This window comes from Macaca mulatta, chromosome 6 (assembly GCF_049350105.2).
Source record: "Macaca mulatta isolate MMU2019108-1 chromosome 6, T2T-MMU8v2.0, whole genome shotgun sequence".
Taxonomy (NCBI): domain Eukaryota; kingdom Metazoa; phylum Chordata; class Mammalia; order Primates; family Cercopithecidae; genus Macaca; species Macaca mulatta.
Window position 1 is genome coordinate 177061766 of NC_133411.1, and position 19342 is coordinate 177081107.

Sequence of the window (19342 nt, forward strand, 5' to 3'; positions counted from 1 at the left end):
ACCAAATAAGCTGACAGTAATTAGAATTTCCGGGAGATTCAAGTGCAAGATAATGAACCCTCAGCGAACTTTTATCCCAACTGCTCAGTGCGGTCCATAATTGGGCTAAACAGTTGAGGCAAACTCCTGGCTTTTGTAAATGCTGGACTGGGTTCACAAAAGCTTTAATGAACTGGAAACGGGTTAAAAACTCATTTTCAACTCATTAATGATTTTTTCCCCTGGATATATGGTCATCTTTAAAAAAAAAGTTAATTGCCAATCTGCCGGTCGGAATGAATCCAACAGTCAGATGCATTGAGAATTTTCATGGAGTAAAATCACTTTTCAATAGTTTGAAGGATAGAGACCAAGTATTATTCATCAAAACCGCCTTGATCATTATATTGATCCAAGGTTATCATTTAAAACCACACTAGGACAATTCACAGATAAAGTGTAAAACACACATACACGTGCATTCACACGTGAACTGTGCTGAAATGGAGATAGCATGAGCTTTCTTAAAGAAAAGTCACCTTATTTTTATTCAGAAGAAGAGAAAAAACAAAGCAATCTATACCACTACTCAACGGAATGCTTCTGCTCACTTTTTGAAATGAAACATGGACAGCTTTCCTTCATGATGTTAGGTCAAAATTAGACAAAAAGCAGTCAAATTGCATAAGATCATAACAGTGAGTGGAAAGGCCATGCATTGAAAAAGTCCTCTGCTTTCTCCTCAGGCACCCCAAAACTGGCTGGTTATAGGCACCCCATTTGAGTCAAATTTTAAAAATAAGTAGAAATGCCTTGGAAGGACATTTTTCCAGGAAATTCACCAACCTCATGTGATCTTTGCCACAGCCACAGGTGTGGAGGCATGGCTGTCCCTCTGACCTGAGTTTTTCTGCAAGCATCTTAGTGAAAATAGGTATGAGACCGTAAGGAAGAATGGTCTCCCCAAGCAAGAACTGACCTCACACCCTCCATCGCCTGCTCTTCTGCCAGAGCTTTTGAAAAGCCTCCTCAAATCAGGCTCCCTAGAAAGTCCAAAATTAATTATCTCTCTCATAGATAGGCACAGATGTGCAATGCCTTGATCCTTCTGTTGATCATGCCAGCTACTGTTCATTCAGTAACAGAGTGCAGCATCTAATTAAAAAATGGCATGAATTTTTCCCTTTCTGCCCTAATTTGTTTTGCATATATGGATAGTCTCTAATGACTTAATAGCTGAAAAACAAGAAAAAAAGAGGAAAGGAAAGGAAAGTAATGGAACCCAGGTAGTCTATGTTTTAGTTATCTGGGCTGGAATTTCAGAAAAACTTTGACTTCTAGTTCGGGGATGTGTCTTAATAGCAACCTGAATAGAAACTGGAGTGAAAGATGGTCTCAACTCAACACAGATTGTTCCTAAAACTAGCTTCCTAGTTCTTTTTTTTTTTTTCCTTAAATCAGAGAAGAACCCAAATGGTGGTGTTTTAATTAGTAATTTACTAGCTAATGTCAACAGGACAAATGCGTCCAACACTGTCATCTCTCTCACCTTCCCTCCACCTCTCCCAGCCCCTGTTCTCCCATCAGCCCAAAGTAAAATTGAAAAATAATAGGAAAAGGCTGGTTGCATGGCTTACACCTATAATCCCAGCACTTAGGGAAGTGAAGGCAGGAGGATCTCTTGAGGCCAGGAGTTTGAGATCAGCCTGGGCAACATAGTGAGACCCCATCTGTACCAGAAACAAACAAAAAACAGTTTTTAATTAGCCAGGCGTGGTGGCATGCACTTGTTGTTTCAACTACTCGGGAGGCTGAGGTGGGAAGATCACTTCAGCCCAGGAATTTCAGGCTGCAGTGAGCTCGAATTGTGCCACTGCTCTCCAGTGAGACTCTGTCTCTAAGAAAAATAAAATAAAATAGCAGGGGAAAAAAGGGGGGGCTGTGCTCATTTCAAAACATAGCCTACCACACTGAGGCAGAAAGGCAATTATTGCTTGCATCCTAGAGGTGGTGATTGTAATAACCAGTAGAGGAATAACATAAGCACCTATTCTGGTCCCAACCTCAAACCAGTGATAGGTACTACAAAGGGAAGAACTGCAGGGTTTTGAGCCAGAGGGAACATTAGCAATATCCAGTATGATTGATTTAATCCCCCAGCCACCCCCACCCAAAAAAAAGCTAAGACCTGACACAGTCAAATGACTTAACCAAGGTCACCACCAGCTGGGTCAGAATTGAGTTTTGAGTTTCCTGTGTTTTAGCCCTGAGCCACTTCTACAAGTCTTACTCTGTCCTAGTTAGCCTCACACAGGGCAGCTAGACACATGGCAGTGGAAGCAGCCCAGGTCTCGGAGGCTCACGCCTTCCTAATACACTTCACACGTATAAAGGTATTAATCCCCTAGTGTGGCTGAGGGCCCTGGCAGACCCTGACTCATGCCTGTGACCTCACTGTTACCCAGATTTGAAAAGTGCATCTCCTCTCCCAGTAATTCAGATTCCAGACACAGTACCAGCAAGATACCCACATGTCTTTACACTAAATGCCAACTTTATCCATATCCACACTGAAGAGCAGTAAAGAAGCAAGCTCTGAGCCTGGAGATTGGGAGTGGTTCTGGGGTGTTTCCCATGATAAAATTAGGAAAACTCCAGGTTGCCCTAGTATTAATGGTCTAGTACCCTGGAGGCATAGGATAAAATGAGAACATTGTCACATGGAAGTGTTCCTCTATCCCACTTGAGAATACACTAAGTCCTTAAGGGGAAATTAAGGAGACTGCACACACATGGACTGTAGCTGGTCTTGAATAACTATCCTGCTAACACAAACAGGATCGGAGTGGGAGCTCTCGTACTGGCTAAATGAAGCAACAGTTGTTTAGCATGGTGGGAAATGAATTCTCTGATAGCATAAGGAGCATAAGTCCAATTAGAAGTAGCTAAGAATCATGATGTGTTAGAACACTGAGTCTGATGTTAGATTCTTTCCAGTTCACTAAAGTGGAAAGACACTAGAGAAGGTAAGCGTCTTGCTAGGATTTTTGTCATTCCTTTGATCTAAGAAGCCAGCTCCATAGCCCCCTCCTCATTTCTCTTTGTGCTTCTCCTACTAAAGCAACAACCCGGCACACAAGTACTACTTGGCAGTGGACCCCGTGTCTGGCTCGCTCTACGTGTCCGACACCAACAGCAGGAGAATCTACCGCGTCAAGTCTCTGAGTGGAGCCAAAGACCTGGCTGGGAATTCGGAAGTTGTGGCAGGGACTGGAGAGCAGTGTCTGCCCTTTGATGAAGCCCGCTGTGGGGACGGAGGGAAGGCCATAGATGCAACCCTGATGAGCCCGAGAGGTAAAGGCCATCAAGGAAGAGTCCCCCGCCCCAGATAAAGCTTTGCCACCATCTTGGCTTTCTTCTTTTCAGAGCGTAACTAAGCCCAGCAGTCCAAAACACAGCTTTCCCTATAATCATTTAATCAGATAGATTGCTTTGGTGTGTGGATGGGTGTTTAAAAAGAAAACCAATCATGAGGTCAGGAAATCGAGACCATCCAGGCTAACACAGGGAAACCCCGTCTCTACTAAAAAGTACAAAAAAATTAGCCAGGTGTGGTGGCGGGCGCCTGTAGTCCCAGCTACTCGGGAGGCTGAGGCAGGAGAATGTCATACACCCGGGAGGCAGAGCTTGCAGTGAGCCGAGATCACGCCACTGTACTCCAGCCTGGGCAACTGAGCAAGACTCCGTCTCAAGAAAAAAAAGAAAAGAAAAAGAAAACCTTAGTTATTTATTTATTTGAAGTAAACTTTATCATGCACATAGGCTCCAAATGGAAAGTGAAGGGGATTGTGCCTGGAGATTTCTGACGGCTGCCAGTCACAGAAAATCAGAGGAAATCCTGGCTCCATGAGCCAGAGTGCCAGCTGTGTGGGCTGGAGACAAAACAAAGCCCAGCTGGGGGCCTCTGGCCACGCCCAGACTTTCTTGATAGACAGAAAATGTGTATGAAGTCCAAAGTGCACTGCCTCACATGTTGTAATGCCCAATAAATGGTAGTAATTAAGAATGGGTATAATTTCCAGGAGTCCAGGATGGAGAAGTTCTGGGAACCCATGGGTCTCTATTTGAAAAGGACTAAAATTACTTAACATTAAGGAGCAATCATCTGAGAGTCCAACTCCTGTTAGCATTTTTAGCTACTGTGAAAGCAGCAGGGCAGCATGGATTAAGGAGGCAAAGCCTTGTACTTGGGCACTGGGGCAAAGACACAAAATAAATAGAAGCCATATCTGTGCCTTTCCAGCCCTGCTGCAACAGGGGAATGCTAGGCCGCAGTGGCCCCCTGGGGCATTGAAGTGCTGATTGGCATCAGGCTTAACTGGGAATACTTCCTGAAGCATACACCTTGAATTAGGAGTTTGTAACTACAAGAATCATAGTTTCTCAACCTTACTGCTGCAATCAGTTATGAAGTATATTTAAGTAACTTACTACTAATAATGTTTAGAGTAATGAACTTCAGAAATAACTTCTTTTCTAAAGAGAGCAGATGCAGAGTTATTTCCTGCTTCATTCATTTGCAGCCTTGGTTCATTTACAGTCCAAGAAGCATGCTTTCATCAGTTGCAGGGAAGAGGGTGGTGATATAGCCAGCACCCTAGGAACTATACAAATCCCAGCACAGTGCCCATGAGAAAGGATCTTGCCTTAGAAGGCTGAGAACCACTGCTCTGAGGGTACTACTCAGTTCCAGTAGGGTCTCTGGTCTAAGCACAGAGTGCTCAGCAAGGCATCTCATCTCCCACCTCTACCCCACAATCCTACCTCTTTCCAAGAGATAAATCCACACTGCTTGTCTTGCTCAGGTATTGCAGTAGACAAGAACGGGCTCATGTACTTTGTTGATGCCACCATGATCCGGAAGGTCGACCAGAATGGAATCATCTCCACCCTGCTGGGCTCCAATGACCTCACTGCTGTCCGGCCGCTGAGCTGTGATTCCAGCATGGATGTAGCCCAGGTGAGACTCTTTCTTACTTCTCTTCACTAAACAACACCTGCCTCTTGGCCTGAGCTTCTTACCTGCATCCTGATTGGTTTGGAAGTGGAATAGGAAGGGAAGATACAGATACAGATCATGGGGTTGTTTGGAGAAAGCCTGAGATGAGCTGAACAGTAAGATGGAATGGAAAATGTCAGATAGGTATGAGAGAGAGAGAGAGTAAAAGAGAGGGAAAATTCTGTTAAGAAAAGTGGAGCCAGTGACATACTCCAGCCGTGGCAGATTACAGGGTAGAAGTTGCTGTGTAATTACCTCCCTTCTCCATCATTATTGCAGGTTTGAGAATGTACTGTACAGTGTTATATGTCAATCAGAACTTCCCTGTTAATCTGAAATGATTGCATCCTCACTATATAAACCTTTACTTTGTGCAGTAGTAACTAAAGCAGAGCCCTCTACAATATCACCCAAAGTGTGTGTTTAGTTTGGGCTCTTACAGAGGCAGAGAACAGAGGCTCACTCAAATGTACAGCATTTGTTCTCAGACAGCCTGGAATATACGTTCAGCCTTTCTACAACGGCCTTTTCAACCCTTGGCCAACCTCATAAATTTCAGCTCAAGTTCCACTGCAGACAACTTGCTACTGAGATTTTTATTTCAAATTCCACAGAGGAAAGATGTGTTTGGTTCAGTTTATTTTTTAACGCAGATACTCAAGTTGTAGTTTGCTGGCGAGCCTGCACTTTGGCTCCCCTTTGATCAGAGCCACCTTCCAAGCCACATGGCTCCTTTTTGTGAATTAGGTACAGGTGCCACCTCCAAATGAACATAGCTTCCATAGGCATCTGCTTGGAGAGCAGAGTATGCGCTGGATGGCATGGTCTCTTTTGTAGTGAACTACCTGTGCAACCATATATGACAGCTCTGATGCTGGTCCAACCATCTGGAGCTGAGAAGCAGCATCATAGGTAGAGCTGATGGCCTGTTCTGGTCATGGCAGGTAACATGGTAGGAAATATATGTTACATTATCTCTTCTTCTCCATCACACCCACTCATCATGGGCAATGAGCAGCTGGTTCAATGAAGAGCATTTCTATTACAGTGTGTTATTAAAAAGCTGTCTTTTTTCCTAGATACATAAAACCAGTAAGTGCCCTACAGTTAAACGTTGGACATATTCAAAGCTGTTCTTTAATCTGATACCATATCATCCACAGGTTCGTCTGGAGTGGCCAACAGACCTTGCCGTCAATCCCATGGATAACTCCTTGTATGTTCTAGAGAACAATGTCATCCTTCGAATTACCGAGAACCACCAAGTCAGCATCATTGCAGGACGCCCCATGCACTGCCAGGTTCCTGGTATTGACTACTCACTCAGCAAACTAGCCATTCACTCTGCCCTGGAGTCAGCCAGCGCCATTGCCATTTCTCACACTGGGGTCCTCTATATCACTGAGACAGATGAGAAGAAGATTAACCGTCTACGCCAGGTAACAACCAACGGGGAGATCTGCCTTTTAGCTGGGGCAGCCTCAGACTGCGACTGCAAAAACGATGTCAACTGCAACTGCTATTCAGGAGATGATGCCTACGCGACTGATGCCATCTTGAATTCCCCATCATCCTTAGCTGTAGCTCCAGATGGTACCATCTACATTGCAGACCTTGGAAATATTCGGATCAGGGCGGTCAGCAAGAACAAGCCCGTTCTTAATGCCTTCAACCAGTATGAGGCTGCATCCCCCGGAGAGCAGGAGTTATATGTCTTCAATGCTGATGGCATCCACCAATACACTGTAAGCCTAGTGACAGGGGAGTACTTGTACAATTTCACATATAGTGCTGACAATGATGTCACTGAATTGATTGACAATAATGGGAATTCCCTGAAGATCCGTCGGGACAGCAGTGGCATGCCCCGTCACCTGCTCATGCCTGACAATCAGATCATCACCCTCACCGTGGGCACCAATGGAGGCCTCAAAGTCGTGTCCACACAGAACCTGGAGCTTGGCCTTATGACCTATGATGGGAACACTGGGCTCCTGGCCACCAAGAGCGATGAAACAGGATGGACGACTTTCTATGAGTAAGTGGGTTTGTAAAGCATCTCTGAAGAGCCCTTCCCTTGTTCTAGCTGGCATCAGGACTGGTCGTTCGTGTAGCTTTTTAAATTGCTTTGTCATGTTGTCTTTCTAACTTTAATGATGTCTTATGGCCTCAAGATATTCATGTCCCCTCTCCCTGACTCTAAAATGATTTGCTCTATTGGGTCTCTGATATTGAGCATCCTCCCTACTAGAGTTGGGAATTCCTGTTGCCTGCTTGCCGTTCAAATTTCAGGATATTGGACATGCACAGCACCTAGGAGGTAAAGCGTTGATTAACTTTGCTGATTATTCATGTTTGCCATGGGTGCGGAAATTAGAACCTAAAAGGCAAGATCCCAGTGGGGCTCCTGTAATTTGCCAATAGGTCCAGCAACACACTTGATTGAACAGACAGTAGATAAACTCTGAATTTCCTCCTTAGCAGAAGCAGATCGATACAGATAAAGCGTTAGGTATATTAAAAGATGCGAGAGCTGGTCATATTTCCCCTAACAATTATCTCATACTTAATAGTCCTGACGCTTGTTTTGCAAAAAGCTGTTTTTCCTAGTTCCTGCAGGCAGTTCTTGGTCAAAGTGCCTGCTGCTATAGGTACTAATGGTGGGATGCTGGTTGGAGGAAGTTACTAGGCATGATTCTCCCAATGGCTGGCTTATACTGGAGCAGAATTTATAAATATCTGGCTCTCCTAGGTGATGAAGGAGTGTGTTAACCCCTACGAACTTGGAGTCCTTGCTTGCTTTTTGTCTGAATGCCGCTGCTAGCAGATAATGTAGTAAGTTAGGGAGAGTTGGCACAGAGAAAAATAGGGGACAAGAGGGAGAACAGAAAACCTCATTGTTGATCATTCCTAAATCCAGCAATGTTTACTTCCTGTTTGTATGCCAATGGTCTTGGGAGAATGTAAAAGGAAGCTGTTGCCACCTGCTGGATATTTGCTGCATTGCAGAAAAATTGCTTTCCCTGGTTCTGACTTTCTTCTTTGGGCAACTCTTTCTCAGACTTCTGAAGCATCTTAATACCTTCGGGACACTGGGGGTTTGATCAGACTTCACCAGCTAGTGATTCTGCCCTCGAGGGTACCATCTGAGTGCCGTCCTTGGCTCTCACACCAAGTTAGATCGAAGCTATACACTCACCCAAACACCTCCGGGATTTTCCTCTTCTGAGGAAACCTCTTTCTGACAGTTTCACCCGAAGACCTAATGCATTTCAGAAACAATTTGTTGGCTCTCCTGAAAGAGGGGAAAAAACATCATTCTCAGGGAGGCCAGCCTGAACTGGGCCTGGTTTAGAGACTGCCATAAAGAAGCTTGGACTCAAGTGCATCCACAAGTCTGAACTCTAATAATGAAAACATAGGCATGATTCATAAATGTGTTTTAAAATGTTCAGAAGTTACATTGAAACTGAATGATTTTTTATCTTAATTTGATAAGCTGCCCTTTTTTTTCAGAATGTTGATAAATCCAGTGACCACAAATTCTCCATTGTGGGGTTCAAACATATAAGGTTTTCTTTTCTACCTAAAAAGATGGTGAGTTCTTTTTGTTCGATGGCACTTTTGGCACATCATCAGCCAATTGGCAGACGCACAGCCAATTTAAAAATCAGACACAACTTCACCTCCTGTCAGGGGAGTGCGGTCAAGACCAACACTGCATAGCCTTAGCCAAAACTTTAGAGAAAGCGTGATGAAGAAAACCATACAGAGGCTGTGAGGCTGCGAGAAAACAGGCTGTCCTGGTCAGGAGCGATGCCTCATGCCTGTAATCTCTGCACTTTGGGAGGCCAAGGCAGGAGGATCACTGGAGGCCAGCAGTTTGAGACCAGCCTGGCCAACATGGAAAAACCTCATCTCTACTGAAAATACAAAAGTTAGCCAGGTATGGTGGTGTACACCTGTAGGCTCAGCTACTCAGGAGGCAAAGGCACGAAAATCACTTGAATTCAGGAGGTGGAGTTTGCAGTAAGTTGAGATCACGCAGCTGCACTCCAGCCTGGGTGACAGAGGGACACTCTGTCTCCAAAAAACAAAAAAGAAAGAAAGAATACGATTTGTCCTTCAATGAGAGCTTCCTTAGGGGGATTCCTCTCTTCCCACTGTCATGGGGGCAGGTAACAAATCCCCCTGTAGGTGGGAAGAGTGGCCATATCTTTTTTTCTGCATAGAACATGAGGTAGAGAAGCCATTTGTCTACTCTGTTGTCACAATGACTGTCTAAATATGGATTTGATTATCCCCATTTTATGGCTAAAGAAACTGAGGCTCAGAGAATTAAAGTGACTCCCCTGAGACCACACAGGGAGTCAGTAGTGAAGCAGAACTGGAATCCAGATCTCCAAGCCCAGCTTTCTTTGTATTGCACACCAGCGTCATAAAGCAGGGCTATGAATAGAATTTGTAACTCCACCTTCAGACTCCACATGGGAACTGTTCCGGAATTTTTGGGAAGATGTAACTCAATAAGGCCATCCCATCAATGACTCTGGAGGCAGGAGAGAGAGAGAGAGGTAGGAAAAAATAACTTCCTGGACCCATTTTATGATCAGCCAGTTCCAGAAACTTCCAGGACGCCCAACCTTGGAATTAAGATTTCCCCAGATGCAGGCCATTGGGTCTTGATAGAAGAAGTATCCTGATCTAGTTACATCCCTGAGGAAACTCAGGTTTTCAGTCTTTCCCAAAAGGCAGCATCTTATACCAGAAAGCTCCTGGGTCTTAGCATCAGGATGACAGGGGTGAGGAGCCTTTCTCTGCCGTATACTTACTGATTGACGTTGGACACATTATTTAACCTCTCTGAGCTTCAATGTCTCATCTGTCACATGGGGATAAAAATGCAGATTAACAGGAGCCCTGTGCTAATCCACTGAGATAATACGTTTTTAGAAATTAGCAAAGCACTTGTCATATAGAAGTTTAACTCAGAGTATAGGCTAATGGGATTTTAGAGGAATTATTAAGCACACCTCTGTCTCCTTCCTACCCTTCAGGTTTCACTCAACTAACTGTATAGTGGTTACAAGAGTCAGACAGATAGAGACTTATTTTGGAAAAGCAGAATTAAAGAATGCAGCTTGCACATTAGGTCTTTTTAATACCTCACTTTGCATTTCTCCTGCTCTCTTCCCACCTCCCAGTGCTGCCTGCTGGTCTCCCATCCCCTGCAGGAGCAGAGTCTGCCATAGCAAACTTGGGGCTCAGTGGGGCAGAAAAACACATCACCCTTGAAGAGAGGTCCTCCAGAAGAGAGAAATGATAAAGAGCCTCTTTAGTCATGTTCAACTTCTCCCAATCCAGCAACTGGGGAAGGGGTAATGTCAGATCAAAGGAAAAGATGGAAGTTGACTTCCCATGGTGTGGGGTTCAAGAGTGATTTTACAGAATAAGCTGCCATGCAACTCATGAAGGCTGGAATGGGCCCCTTTAAAAATTGCCTTTCTCTCTCGTCTTTGTCCTGGGAAGTGAAGAGTTAGGCAGAAATGGAGCTGATACGGAATGCTCTTTGGAAACACTATCATGCCTGCTAAGTTCCCAGACTAGGGAAGGTCCGTCTGTATTCCTGAAAAGAACAGTACTGTCCTTAAAATTACACTTTCTACTCGCTATACTCTCTCTTTCTCCACTCTCTCCCTTCTTTATTGCAGTCCCTAGCACCTATTACTCACCATCTGACATGCTATTTTCTACCTTGGTTTAGTTTTGCCCTCTTCAGCTAGCATGAGTGCAATATATCCAGTGCCTTGAACTGTGTTTGACACATCACAGGCGCTTGATGAATATTTATTGACTACATAATTCAAAGGCAGCCTCCAGCCCCACTCCAGCCAAGCTGGGCCAGTTCCATTGGGTTGGCATTGAGATCCCATTGCTGGAACTTACAGCGCTTCACTCCTACATGCAGTCATTTGCAAAAAGACCTACATCTGAAGACGCTCCTTGGGGGAAGTAAGTAGAGCTGGAGGCAGCCAAATCTTCTTAAAGAAAAATCTGGTTTTCTCCCTTTGGTCCATGAGATTCTAGTCCCTACCCTAAAGCTCTGTTCCCGAAAGTAGAAACTCCAGTTCCTACTACTTCTCTCATAAGGAAACTCAGCAAGCCTGTGCATTGTAAGTGTCCCCAAACTACAGTGGATTGGAATTAAAATCCTTGACCTGGTCCCAGAGAATGTACTTGTCAGCAGGAGGAGAAACTGTCTGTTACTGAGTACCGCACTAGACACTCCGTACCCAAATACTTAGAATTGCTTTGTTTTCTGATTTTAAATACCTTTTGTTTCTACTTATTAAACATGAAAGTATTGATTACAAATAATTTCTTTTTTTTTTCTTTTTTTGAGACAGTCTTGCTCTGTCACCAGGCTGGAGTGCAGTGGTGCAGTCTCAGCTCACTGCAACCTCTGCCTCCCGGGTTCAAGCGATTCTCCTGCCTCAGCCTCCTGAGTGCTGGGACTATAGGCGCGTGCCACCACGCCCAGCTAATTTTTGTATTTTTAGTAGAGACAGGGTTTCACCATGTTGGCCAAGATGGTCTCAGTCTCCTCACCTCGTGATCCACCCACCTCAGCCTCCCAAAGTGCTGGGATTGATTACAGGCACAAGCCACCACGTCCGGCTGATTATAAGTAATTTCTAAATTATGAGAAAATGCAAAGAAGAAAATGAAGATTAGTCAAAATTCCACACAGCAAAACCACCATTAACATTTAAATGTCTATATTTTCAGAGAATTTCTGCTCCATATAGATACTGATACTTTTTACCCCTCCCTGAAAGAAAAGCTACTGTCAGGGGAGTATATTTTGTACCCCACTCTTCCACTCAACATGTGTAGATTTGTCTATGCCAATAAATAGAAACCCATGTTGTCAATCTTGATGGCTTCGTAGGTTTCCACTTTATGGATTGATCATCAGTTATTTAATGAATCTCCCATAAAGGAACATCTAGGTTGTTCTAATTAGTCACTATTGTAAATAGCACCTTTGTCCCCCTGCCTGAGAAGTGATTTCTTTAGCAGGTAGGAAAACACAGAGGAGCCCTGTCGATTTAGCAGACCTGAGTCCCCATCCCTGGTTACAACACCAGGGCTTTCCAGGGAGTGCATTGTCTGTGACACCCCCTGCCTGGGGCCCTGGGCAAGTGATAGGGGTGGATTCTGAGCTCACAGAGATTCCTGCTCCAAGATCTCCCTCCTCTCTCCCCCAACACCTTTACACAGCCCGGTGTCCAGCTTAATGTGATTGCACTCTCAGCTTTCAAACTTCTGCAGAGCTTCACTGCTTCCAGTTCTTCCCAGAAGCAAAGTTTCTCAGATCCCTGAAAGCCTGAGCCAGGTCTGCAATTCTTTATTCCAAAAACATTTCCTGAGTGCTCTCTGTCTTTGATGTTGTCATCCTAAGCCCTAAGCGAAAACGTCAAAGAGGCCACAGCGGTCCTTTCCACTGCTCACAGGCCATCCCTACAGGGATGCTTCTCTGAGGACCCCCCATCCCCATGTGCTGCACAAGCTCCAGTTCCCATCCCTCAGAACCTGCCAGCTTTTTCCCTCTCCCCAGTCCAAAAGGAGTAACCCCCAGGGGTCGGGCCACTTTTCCTTCTTTTTCACCCTCCAAACAAAATGTCTTCAGAGCTCCGCCTTCTTCCTCCCCTTCCTCCTCCAGTAACAAAACTCATCTGGGAGAGCCCAAAGGCCTCTACCTGCAGACCTGGAAACAAGCCTGCTTTCCTGTCTGAGATGTGAGAAGGGCCCAGCTCTCAGAGTACAGTGGATCTTCCAAAGTGGGGAAAGGGCTGTCCCAACTAGAACCAGGCTTCTTGCTAGAGGTGATGCAGGGAGAAAACTCCACAGTGTAAGGAAAGAGGACAGATGACACACACACATAAAGAAGGAGGCCCCAATGTCAGGCCATTTGCAGGCGGTAGGGCACGATCACTGGTGTCCCTAGACTTGGGTGCTAACTAATGGTCATTGGGAAATTGTCTAAGAAGGCTGCATGGGAAGTGGAGCCATGGTGGTTTGGGGACCAAAGAACAGGTTTCGTGTAGCCAGGCCTTCTATGCTGAGCTAACATGTGCAGGTGGCATTTGGCACAGGCTGACTGTCCAGAGGCCTAGAAGGTGATGAGGGAGATAAGGTTGGACCCCAGTAGAAGACTCGGGGCATGGAAGGTCTCAAATAGCCAGATTTTTATTTGATTGAGCAACCAATGGGAAAAGAGTGTGGTTTGTTCAGCAGAGAACTAACATGGTGAAACTGATATTTTGGGAATGTTAATTTGGTGGCTTTGTAGAACACCTAAATTAAAAACAAGAGAAGGCTGGGTGTGTGACTCACGCCTATAATCCCAGCACTTTGGGAGGCCAAGGCAGGTGGATCACCTGAGGTCAGGAGTTCGAGACCAGTCTGGCCAACATGACAAAACCTCATCTCTACAAAAAAATACAAAAATTAGCCGGGCATAGTGGTGCATGCCTGTAATCCCAGCTACCTGGGACGCTGAGGCAGGAGAATTGCTTGAACCCGGGAGGTGGAGGTTGCAAAGAGCGGAGATCGCACCACTGCACTCCAGCCTGGGACAGAGTGAGACTCCATCTCAAGGAAAGAAAAGAAAAAGAAAAGCAAGAGAAGCTCACAAGTGGCTGTTCTCTTTAACTAGAGGAAGTCTGAGACCAGGTGAATGAAATGTTTTCCAGGATCTGAAGTCAGTTATATCAGCGGGTAGAAGAAAGCATCACCGCTGTTTCTCAGGGCATAATGGGGTTTTGACTGTGACAAGGGGCCTCAGGGAGATGCGCCACCCAGCCAACCCACTTTTCCAGCTCTCTCTTTCTCTGGCCCTGTGAGTCTTGGGAACACTTTCAGCCCCAATGACTGCTGCTAACCAGTGTTTATCTCCCCCCAGCTATGACCACGAAGGCCGCCTGACCAATGTGACGCGCCCCACGGGGGTGGTAACCAGTCTGCACCGGGAAATGGAGAAATCTATTACCATTGACATTGAGAACTCCAACCGTGATGATGACGTCACTGTCATCACCAACCTGTCTTCAGTAGAGGCCTCCTACACAGTGGTACAAGGTGAGCCTCCACCCATACCAACCTACTCCCAAACTCACCCACAGACCCAGAACCCAGCCAAGCCCAATGTGTGAGTTACCCAGCCTGGGATGACTTCCAGAGATCCAGCGTACCCCTCAGCTTTCTGTTTTATTCAAGTGTCCACAGCAAACTAACTCTATAAGAGGTCTATCTAGTAGAAAATGACTTAATAAGATACAGCAGAATGTCATCTACACCCAACCAAATATCTGGATATTTGAACTGTCTACATAGTTATCTGAAAATGTCCTTCCCCGCCACCCCCCACATACTCTCTCCCTACCTCTTACCCTTCCATCACCACCTCTACCCACCAACCCGAAACACATAGTTATCGTCTCAAAGACCATTCATTCTCCTGGCCCACCACTAGATTTCATATTTTCTTGTTCCATCCTGATTCTCTTTTTTAAGCATTTGTTTGATGAGTTGGTTGCCCTGGGACTGGAGCTGTTTAACATTCTCTCTCCAAGACTGGGATCTCAAAGGTCTCTGACCACCCTGTGGTTACTCTTGCTATTAGACATGTTTTGCAGTCCAGGGCAAGCACTGGGACTGGCAAGAAAATGAATTGTGCCGATTAATTTTTCTTTTAATTAAGATATAATGTCGGTGGGCTAGCCTGTTGTCAGAGGATAAAAGTGTCCTCTCTGTAGATAAATGGTGACATTTCTGGACTATTATCCCACAGCAGAGCCTGTTTCAATGACTCTATTTCTGCTCTGCCAAATAATTAATGATGTAGATTCTGTCCTTCTGCATGACGGCTGGAGTTGCAGGAGCGACAGGTACACACTTGCTCACTGCCCCAAAAGCTGACATCTCAGAGGCCAGCCCAGGCCAGCTCCTTTGCCCAGACAATCAGGAAGCAGTGTATCTGTAAAAGGAGTCTCTGACTCACATTTCCTTCCTGTAACTTTTCGATAAAGGAAAAGGTCAGAAGTCTGATTGACTCGTGTAGTTTCCACTGGGGAAGATAAACACATTATTGGCACTCACTGGCTCCATCTCCCTCATGTGTTTGAGTCTCTTCAGAGTTCTCGAGTGGAGGTGGTATCAGATGCAGTCAGCAGTAAAAGCATGAGGATGGGGAAGGTTGATTCTTCTCTCTGTTTTCTTGAAGAATCCTGGGCTTTGATTTACAGTGGATCTGACCTGTGACTAGACCAGCAGCCTTGGGTTAGATGGCAGGCAAAGGGGGAAAAAATTGAAGTCATTTGCCTTTCTATTTTTTCTTTTTTTCTTTTTTTTTTTTTTTTTGGTATAAGCTAAAATATATATGTTAAGGTTTAGGAATTTGATTGACACAAATTGTGTAGGCAATAGACATCTTTAAATGTTTAAACGTGCTATTAATAGTCTTCAGTGAGTAAAAGAAACATCACAGCATAATTATTTCTGGAGTGCCACATATTATGTTTTTCTTTACGTGGATCGGTAGTATCTCTGCTACTTACCTTCACATGGTATGTATGCTAATTGAAGGCAGCCTTAGACTGATGACTGCAAAGTACCATGGAAACCTATATAAAAAAAATAGGGGTTCTATTCTCTTCTGACTAATAGAGTGGATAATTTATTTCCCTATCCCCACCCCCACTTACATTCTTCCAGATCAAGTGCGGAACAGCTACCAGCTCTGTAATAACGGTACCCTGCGGGTGATGTATGCTAATGGGATGGGTGTCAGCTTCCACAGCGAGCCCCATGTCCTAGCAGGCACCATCACCCCCACCATTGGACGCTGCAACATCTCCCTGCCTATGGAGAATGGCTTAAACTCCATTGAGTGGCGCCTAAGAAAGGAACAGATTAAAGGCAAAGTCACCATCTTTGGCAGGAAGCTCCGGGTAAGTGGTTCCACCCAATCTGTTACCACAGAGTGGGAGGGGATACACCCTTTCCTCACAGAGCTGAGAAAGATTCCCAGCTTCAAAGCCTCTAATACTCCTTTATTCCCTGAAAAAGGCAAACTCTTCGCTCAGAAAATGGAATCCATTTCCCTTTGGGACTCATACCTTGGGGAAAACATTCTCCATTTCCTAGGACTGAAAAAGTCTGCCATTTCCTGCTATGGGGATTTACATTATGCTGTAACTAGAGACGGCTTTGGTCTTCTTTTCACACTTGCTGTCTTTTTCCTCAATTTTCACTGTCTGGCCAATTCAACCAATGAACCGGTGTTCGTGCCTACTATGTGCCAAGTAATTTGCTAAGTACTGGAAGAACACAACTTTTAAAGTATGTTCTTTGCACTCAAGGAATCGGGAGTCTGATAAAATATGCAGACACAGGATGATCACAGGTTAAGTGAAAAGACAGAGGTACATGCAGGGCCTGATGGGATCCCAGAGGGGATGTCACTCCACTTGAGAGGTTCAGGGAAGATTTCCCAAGAGGAAATAACAACTGAACCTCAGTGGGGAGTTTTAGCCAACCTTAGTTTTCCCAGACCAGGCAACTTGCCCCACATGACATCTTTTTAAAACCAATATATAACATTAATTGAGCATTATTATACTGTAAACCCTATGTGAAATGCTTTGCTTGTATTATCTTATTTTAAGTTTTTCAATAGCTCCATGAGGATAATTATTACTACCTCCATTTTTCAGATGAGAAAACACAGACTCAGGGAAGCTAAATTACCTGTCCAAGGACACAATGGCTAGAAAGGGCAATGCCAGGACTCGACCCCAGGTCTCTCTTTCTGTCTGACTCATTTGCCAGTATGTCACACATCTTCCTGCTTATCCGTGGTCATCCAGATCATCTCGACAGGAGTGGATTCTGCTCCAGTCACTTATCTGTCACCAAGAGGGAACAGTTCCTACCATCATGCTAACCCCTTCCCTGGGGAGGGGGAATGAATACTGGGGATCCCAATCTTCATCAAATTCAGCACATATTTATTGAGCACCTACTATGAGCCAGGCACTGTGCTATGCACCTAATGGCATATAAAGCAAAGGCCCTAACTTCCTGCACCTTATGTTCAGGTTGAGGGGAGATGGGAGAGAGGGGCAGATAATAAGTAAACTCATAAATAAAAATAACTGCAGAACAAGACAAGCACTAGGAAGTCAGTAAACAATGGAACAAGAAGTTTATCAATCGCTTTGGAATCCCTGAGAATAGAAGGCTCAGCATCGGCAAAGCTTGGGTCGTAACCTTTGCTGTGTAACTGGATTGAAATCCAGCCAGCCCAGCTGACCTCCCTGCAGAGCCAGGCCCCTCCATATTAAGATTCCGCCTTTGCCTGGCTGAAGTTTAAGTCTCCACATTAGGTTATCAGCAGTCTCTCATGTTTTTCTTCCTCTGCTGGTATCTGCAAAGTTGCAAACTGCAGTATCTTCCTAAAGACAAAAATGGAATGAGATTAGTAGTTAAATCCTTAATGACTGGATTTCAGGGCTGTGTAATTGATTTTTGATATGCTGCACTGTAGAAGTTGATTATAAGTAGTAATCGTGCCTTTTCTCTGATAAATCAGTTATGCATTTTGACTAAGTTTTCAAAATAAAGATAAATGTGGCCCTAAAATAAAGTGGCTATAATCCCAACTCCGAATATTAAAACTCTTAATAATGGTACTTGTGGTAATTAGCCCAAGTTAGGCACACAAGTCTTATAACTGAATTTCTGCCAGGGTTAGATTTGCTGGCATCGTGTTTATGCAAATCAAAACACAGCTTTATCTATCAACACCTCAACATTTAATTGTCTGGTGTTAGTTCCTGTAACAACAATCACATATCCATTTAGCTCTCTTAAATGAAAATCACTATGAGATTATAACAGGTTGAGTGGACTGAAAATGTAATTTGAAAATGAGGGAGAAAGCCTGGAATTTATTTGCATCTCATTTATTTTAATTCAGTTCATAAACTGCTTAGTGAATGAAATAAAAGCAACTTCTGGAAATTGCAGGAGAGCAATTGGAAGAAGGTATAAGGGAAAGGTTGGGTGTGATGTGGATTGAGGGAACTGGGGAGTGGTCATTTCATCAGATGTTTCGTGAGTCCATGGCAGGGAGTTTGCAGCCCCTAAGCCAAAGGTACCCATTGGCCCCATTAGGCTAGCAGGCTGTCTCACCAACGGCAAGATGGGCTCCTCTCTCCCTATCTTAGTCTTGCCGTGTCTTTTCATCGCTGCTCCACTGTCAAATGAGGGCATGAAAGTCCTCATTTATTCAAAAGATATTTTCTAGGTGCCAACACTACATTCAGTATCACAGAACGAGTAGACTCTAGAGAGGTAAAGAAAATTGAGTGCCACCGAGTAGCTAACAGTCTCATGGAGAAGGCAATCTTAGTAAGTGTGATGTAAGCTATAATACAGGCCAAAAGCACAAGGAAAGGGATACTTAATTGTATCCACTGGAAGAGGATAGGTCACGGCTGGGTAATAAATTAACCCTGAAATCTCATGGGTTTAACACATTGTGGTCCAAATGCATCAGGCAGCTCTTCTTAATGAGGACTCGCTCCAGTTGCTCTGCCTTGCAATCCTGCCATTAAGCACAGGGCCTGTGCAGTTGCTGCAGCAAGGGAAGAGAGCTTGGGTGATTCACGAGAGCTTAGTGAGCCAGCCTGGACGTGGCAGGCCTCACTTCCCCCCACCCTGGTGAGAACACTGTCAGGGGACCTCAACTGAACTGCAGGGAAGCCTGGAAAATGTTGTCTTTTCTGAACGCCTGAGAAGAAGATGATGAACAAAGACTTGGTAAGCACGTAGCAGAGTGATCAGGTCTCCCGTTTGACAAGGGATCAGGAAGGGCTTCACAGAGGATCTGGAATCAGTTCTGAAGAGTAAGAATCAGCCAGGCAGAGATATGGAACAGAGGTGACAGGACAGAGAATATCACCTATGGAAAGGCCAAGAGGCCAAAAAGGGAATGGCATTTCAGAAAACTAATTCAGTGTGGCAGTGGATGTGTTAGAGAGTGGGGTAGAAAAGTAAGATGCAGCCAGAGACTGCACATGGAAGGGAACATGGTGCCAGGCTAACATTTATCCTGAGGGCAATGGGGAGCCCTACCTGGACTTCATTAGCAGAGTGATGTGCTAGGATGTGTAGCTTTAGAAAGCTGTCTCCAGCCTGGGCACAGTGGCTCATGCCTGTTTTCCCAATACTTGG

General features: G+C 44.8%; 1 protein-coding gene across 1 annotated transcript in view; it reads left to right on the forward strand.

Annotated features, from left to right (window-relative positions):
• TENM2 (teneurin transmembrane protein 2) overlaps positions 1–19342 on the forward strand; it is a 689205-nt gene that overhangs the window by 638805 nt on the left and 31058 nt on the right. The window contains exons 20-24 of the mRNA XM_015141369.3: positions 3101–3333; positions 4845–4999; positions 6202–7076; positions 14007–14182; positions 15818–16053. Coding sequence (XP_014996855.3) covers positions 3101–3333; positions 4845–4999; positions 6202–7076; positions 14007–14182; positions 15818–16053 — 1675 coding nt within the window. The remainder of the gene's footprint in view (positions 1–3100; positions 3334–4844; positions 5000–6201; positions 7077–14006; positions 14183–15817; positions 16054–19342) is intronic.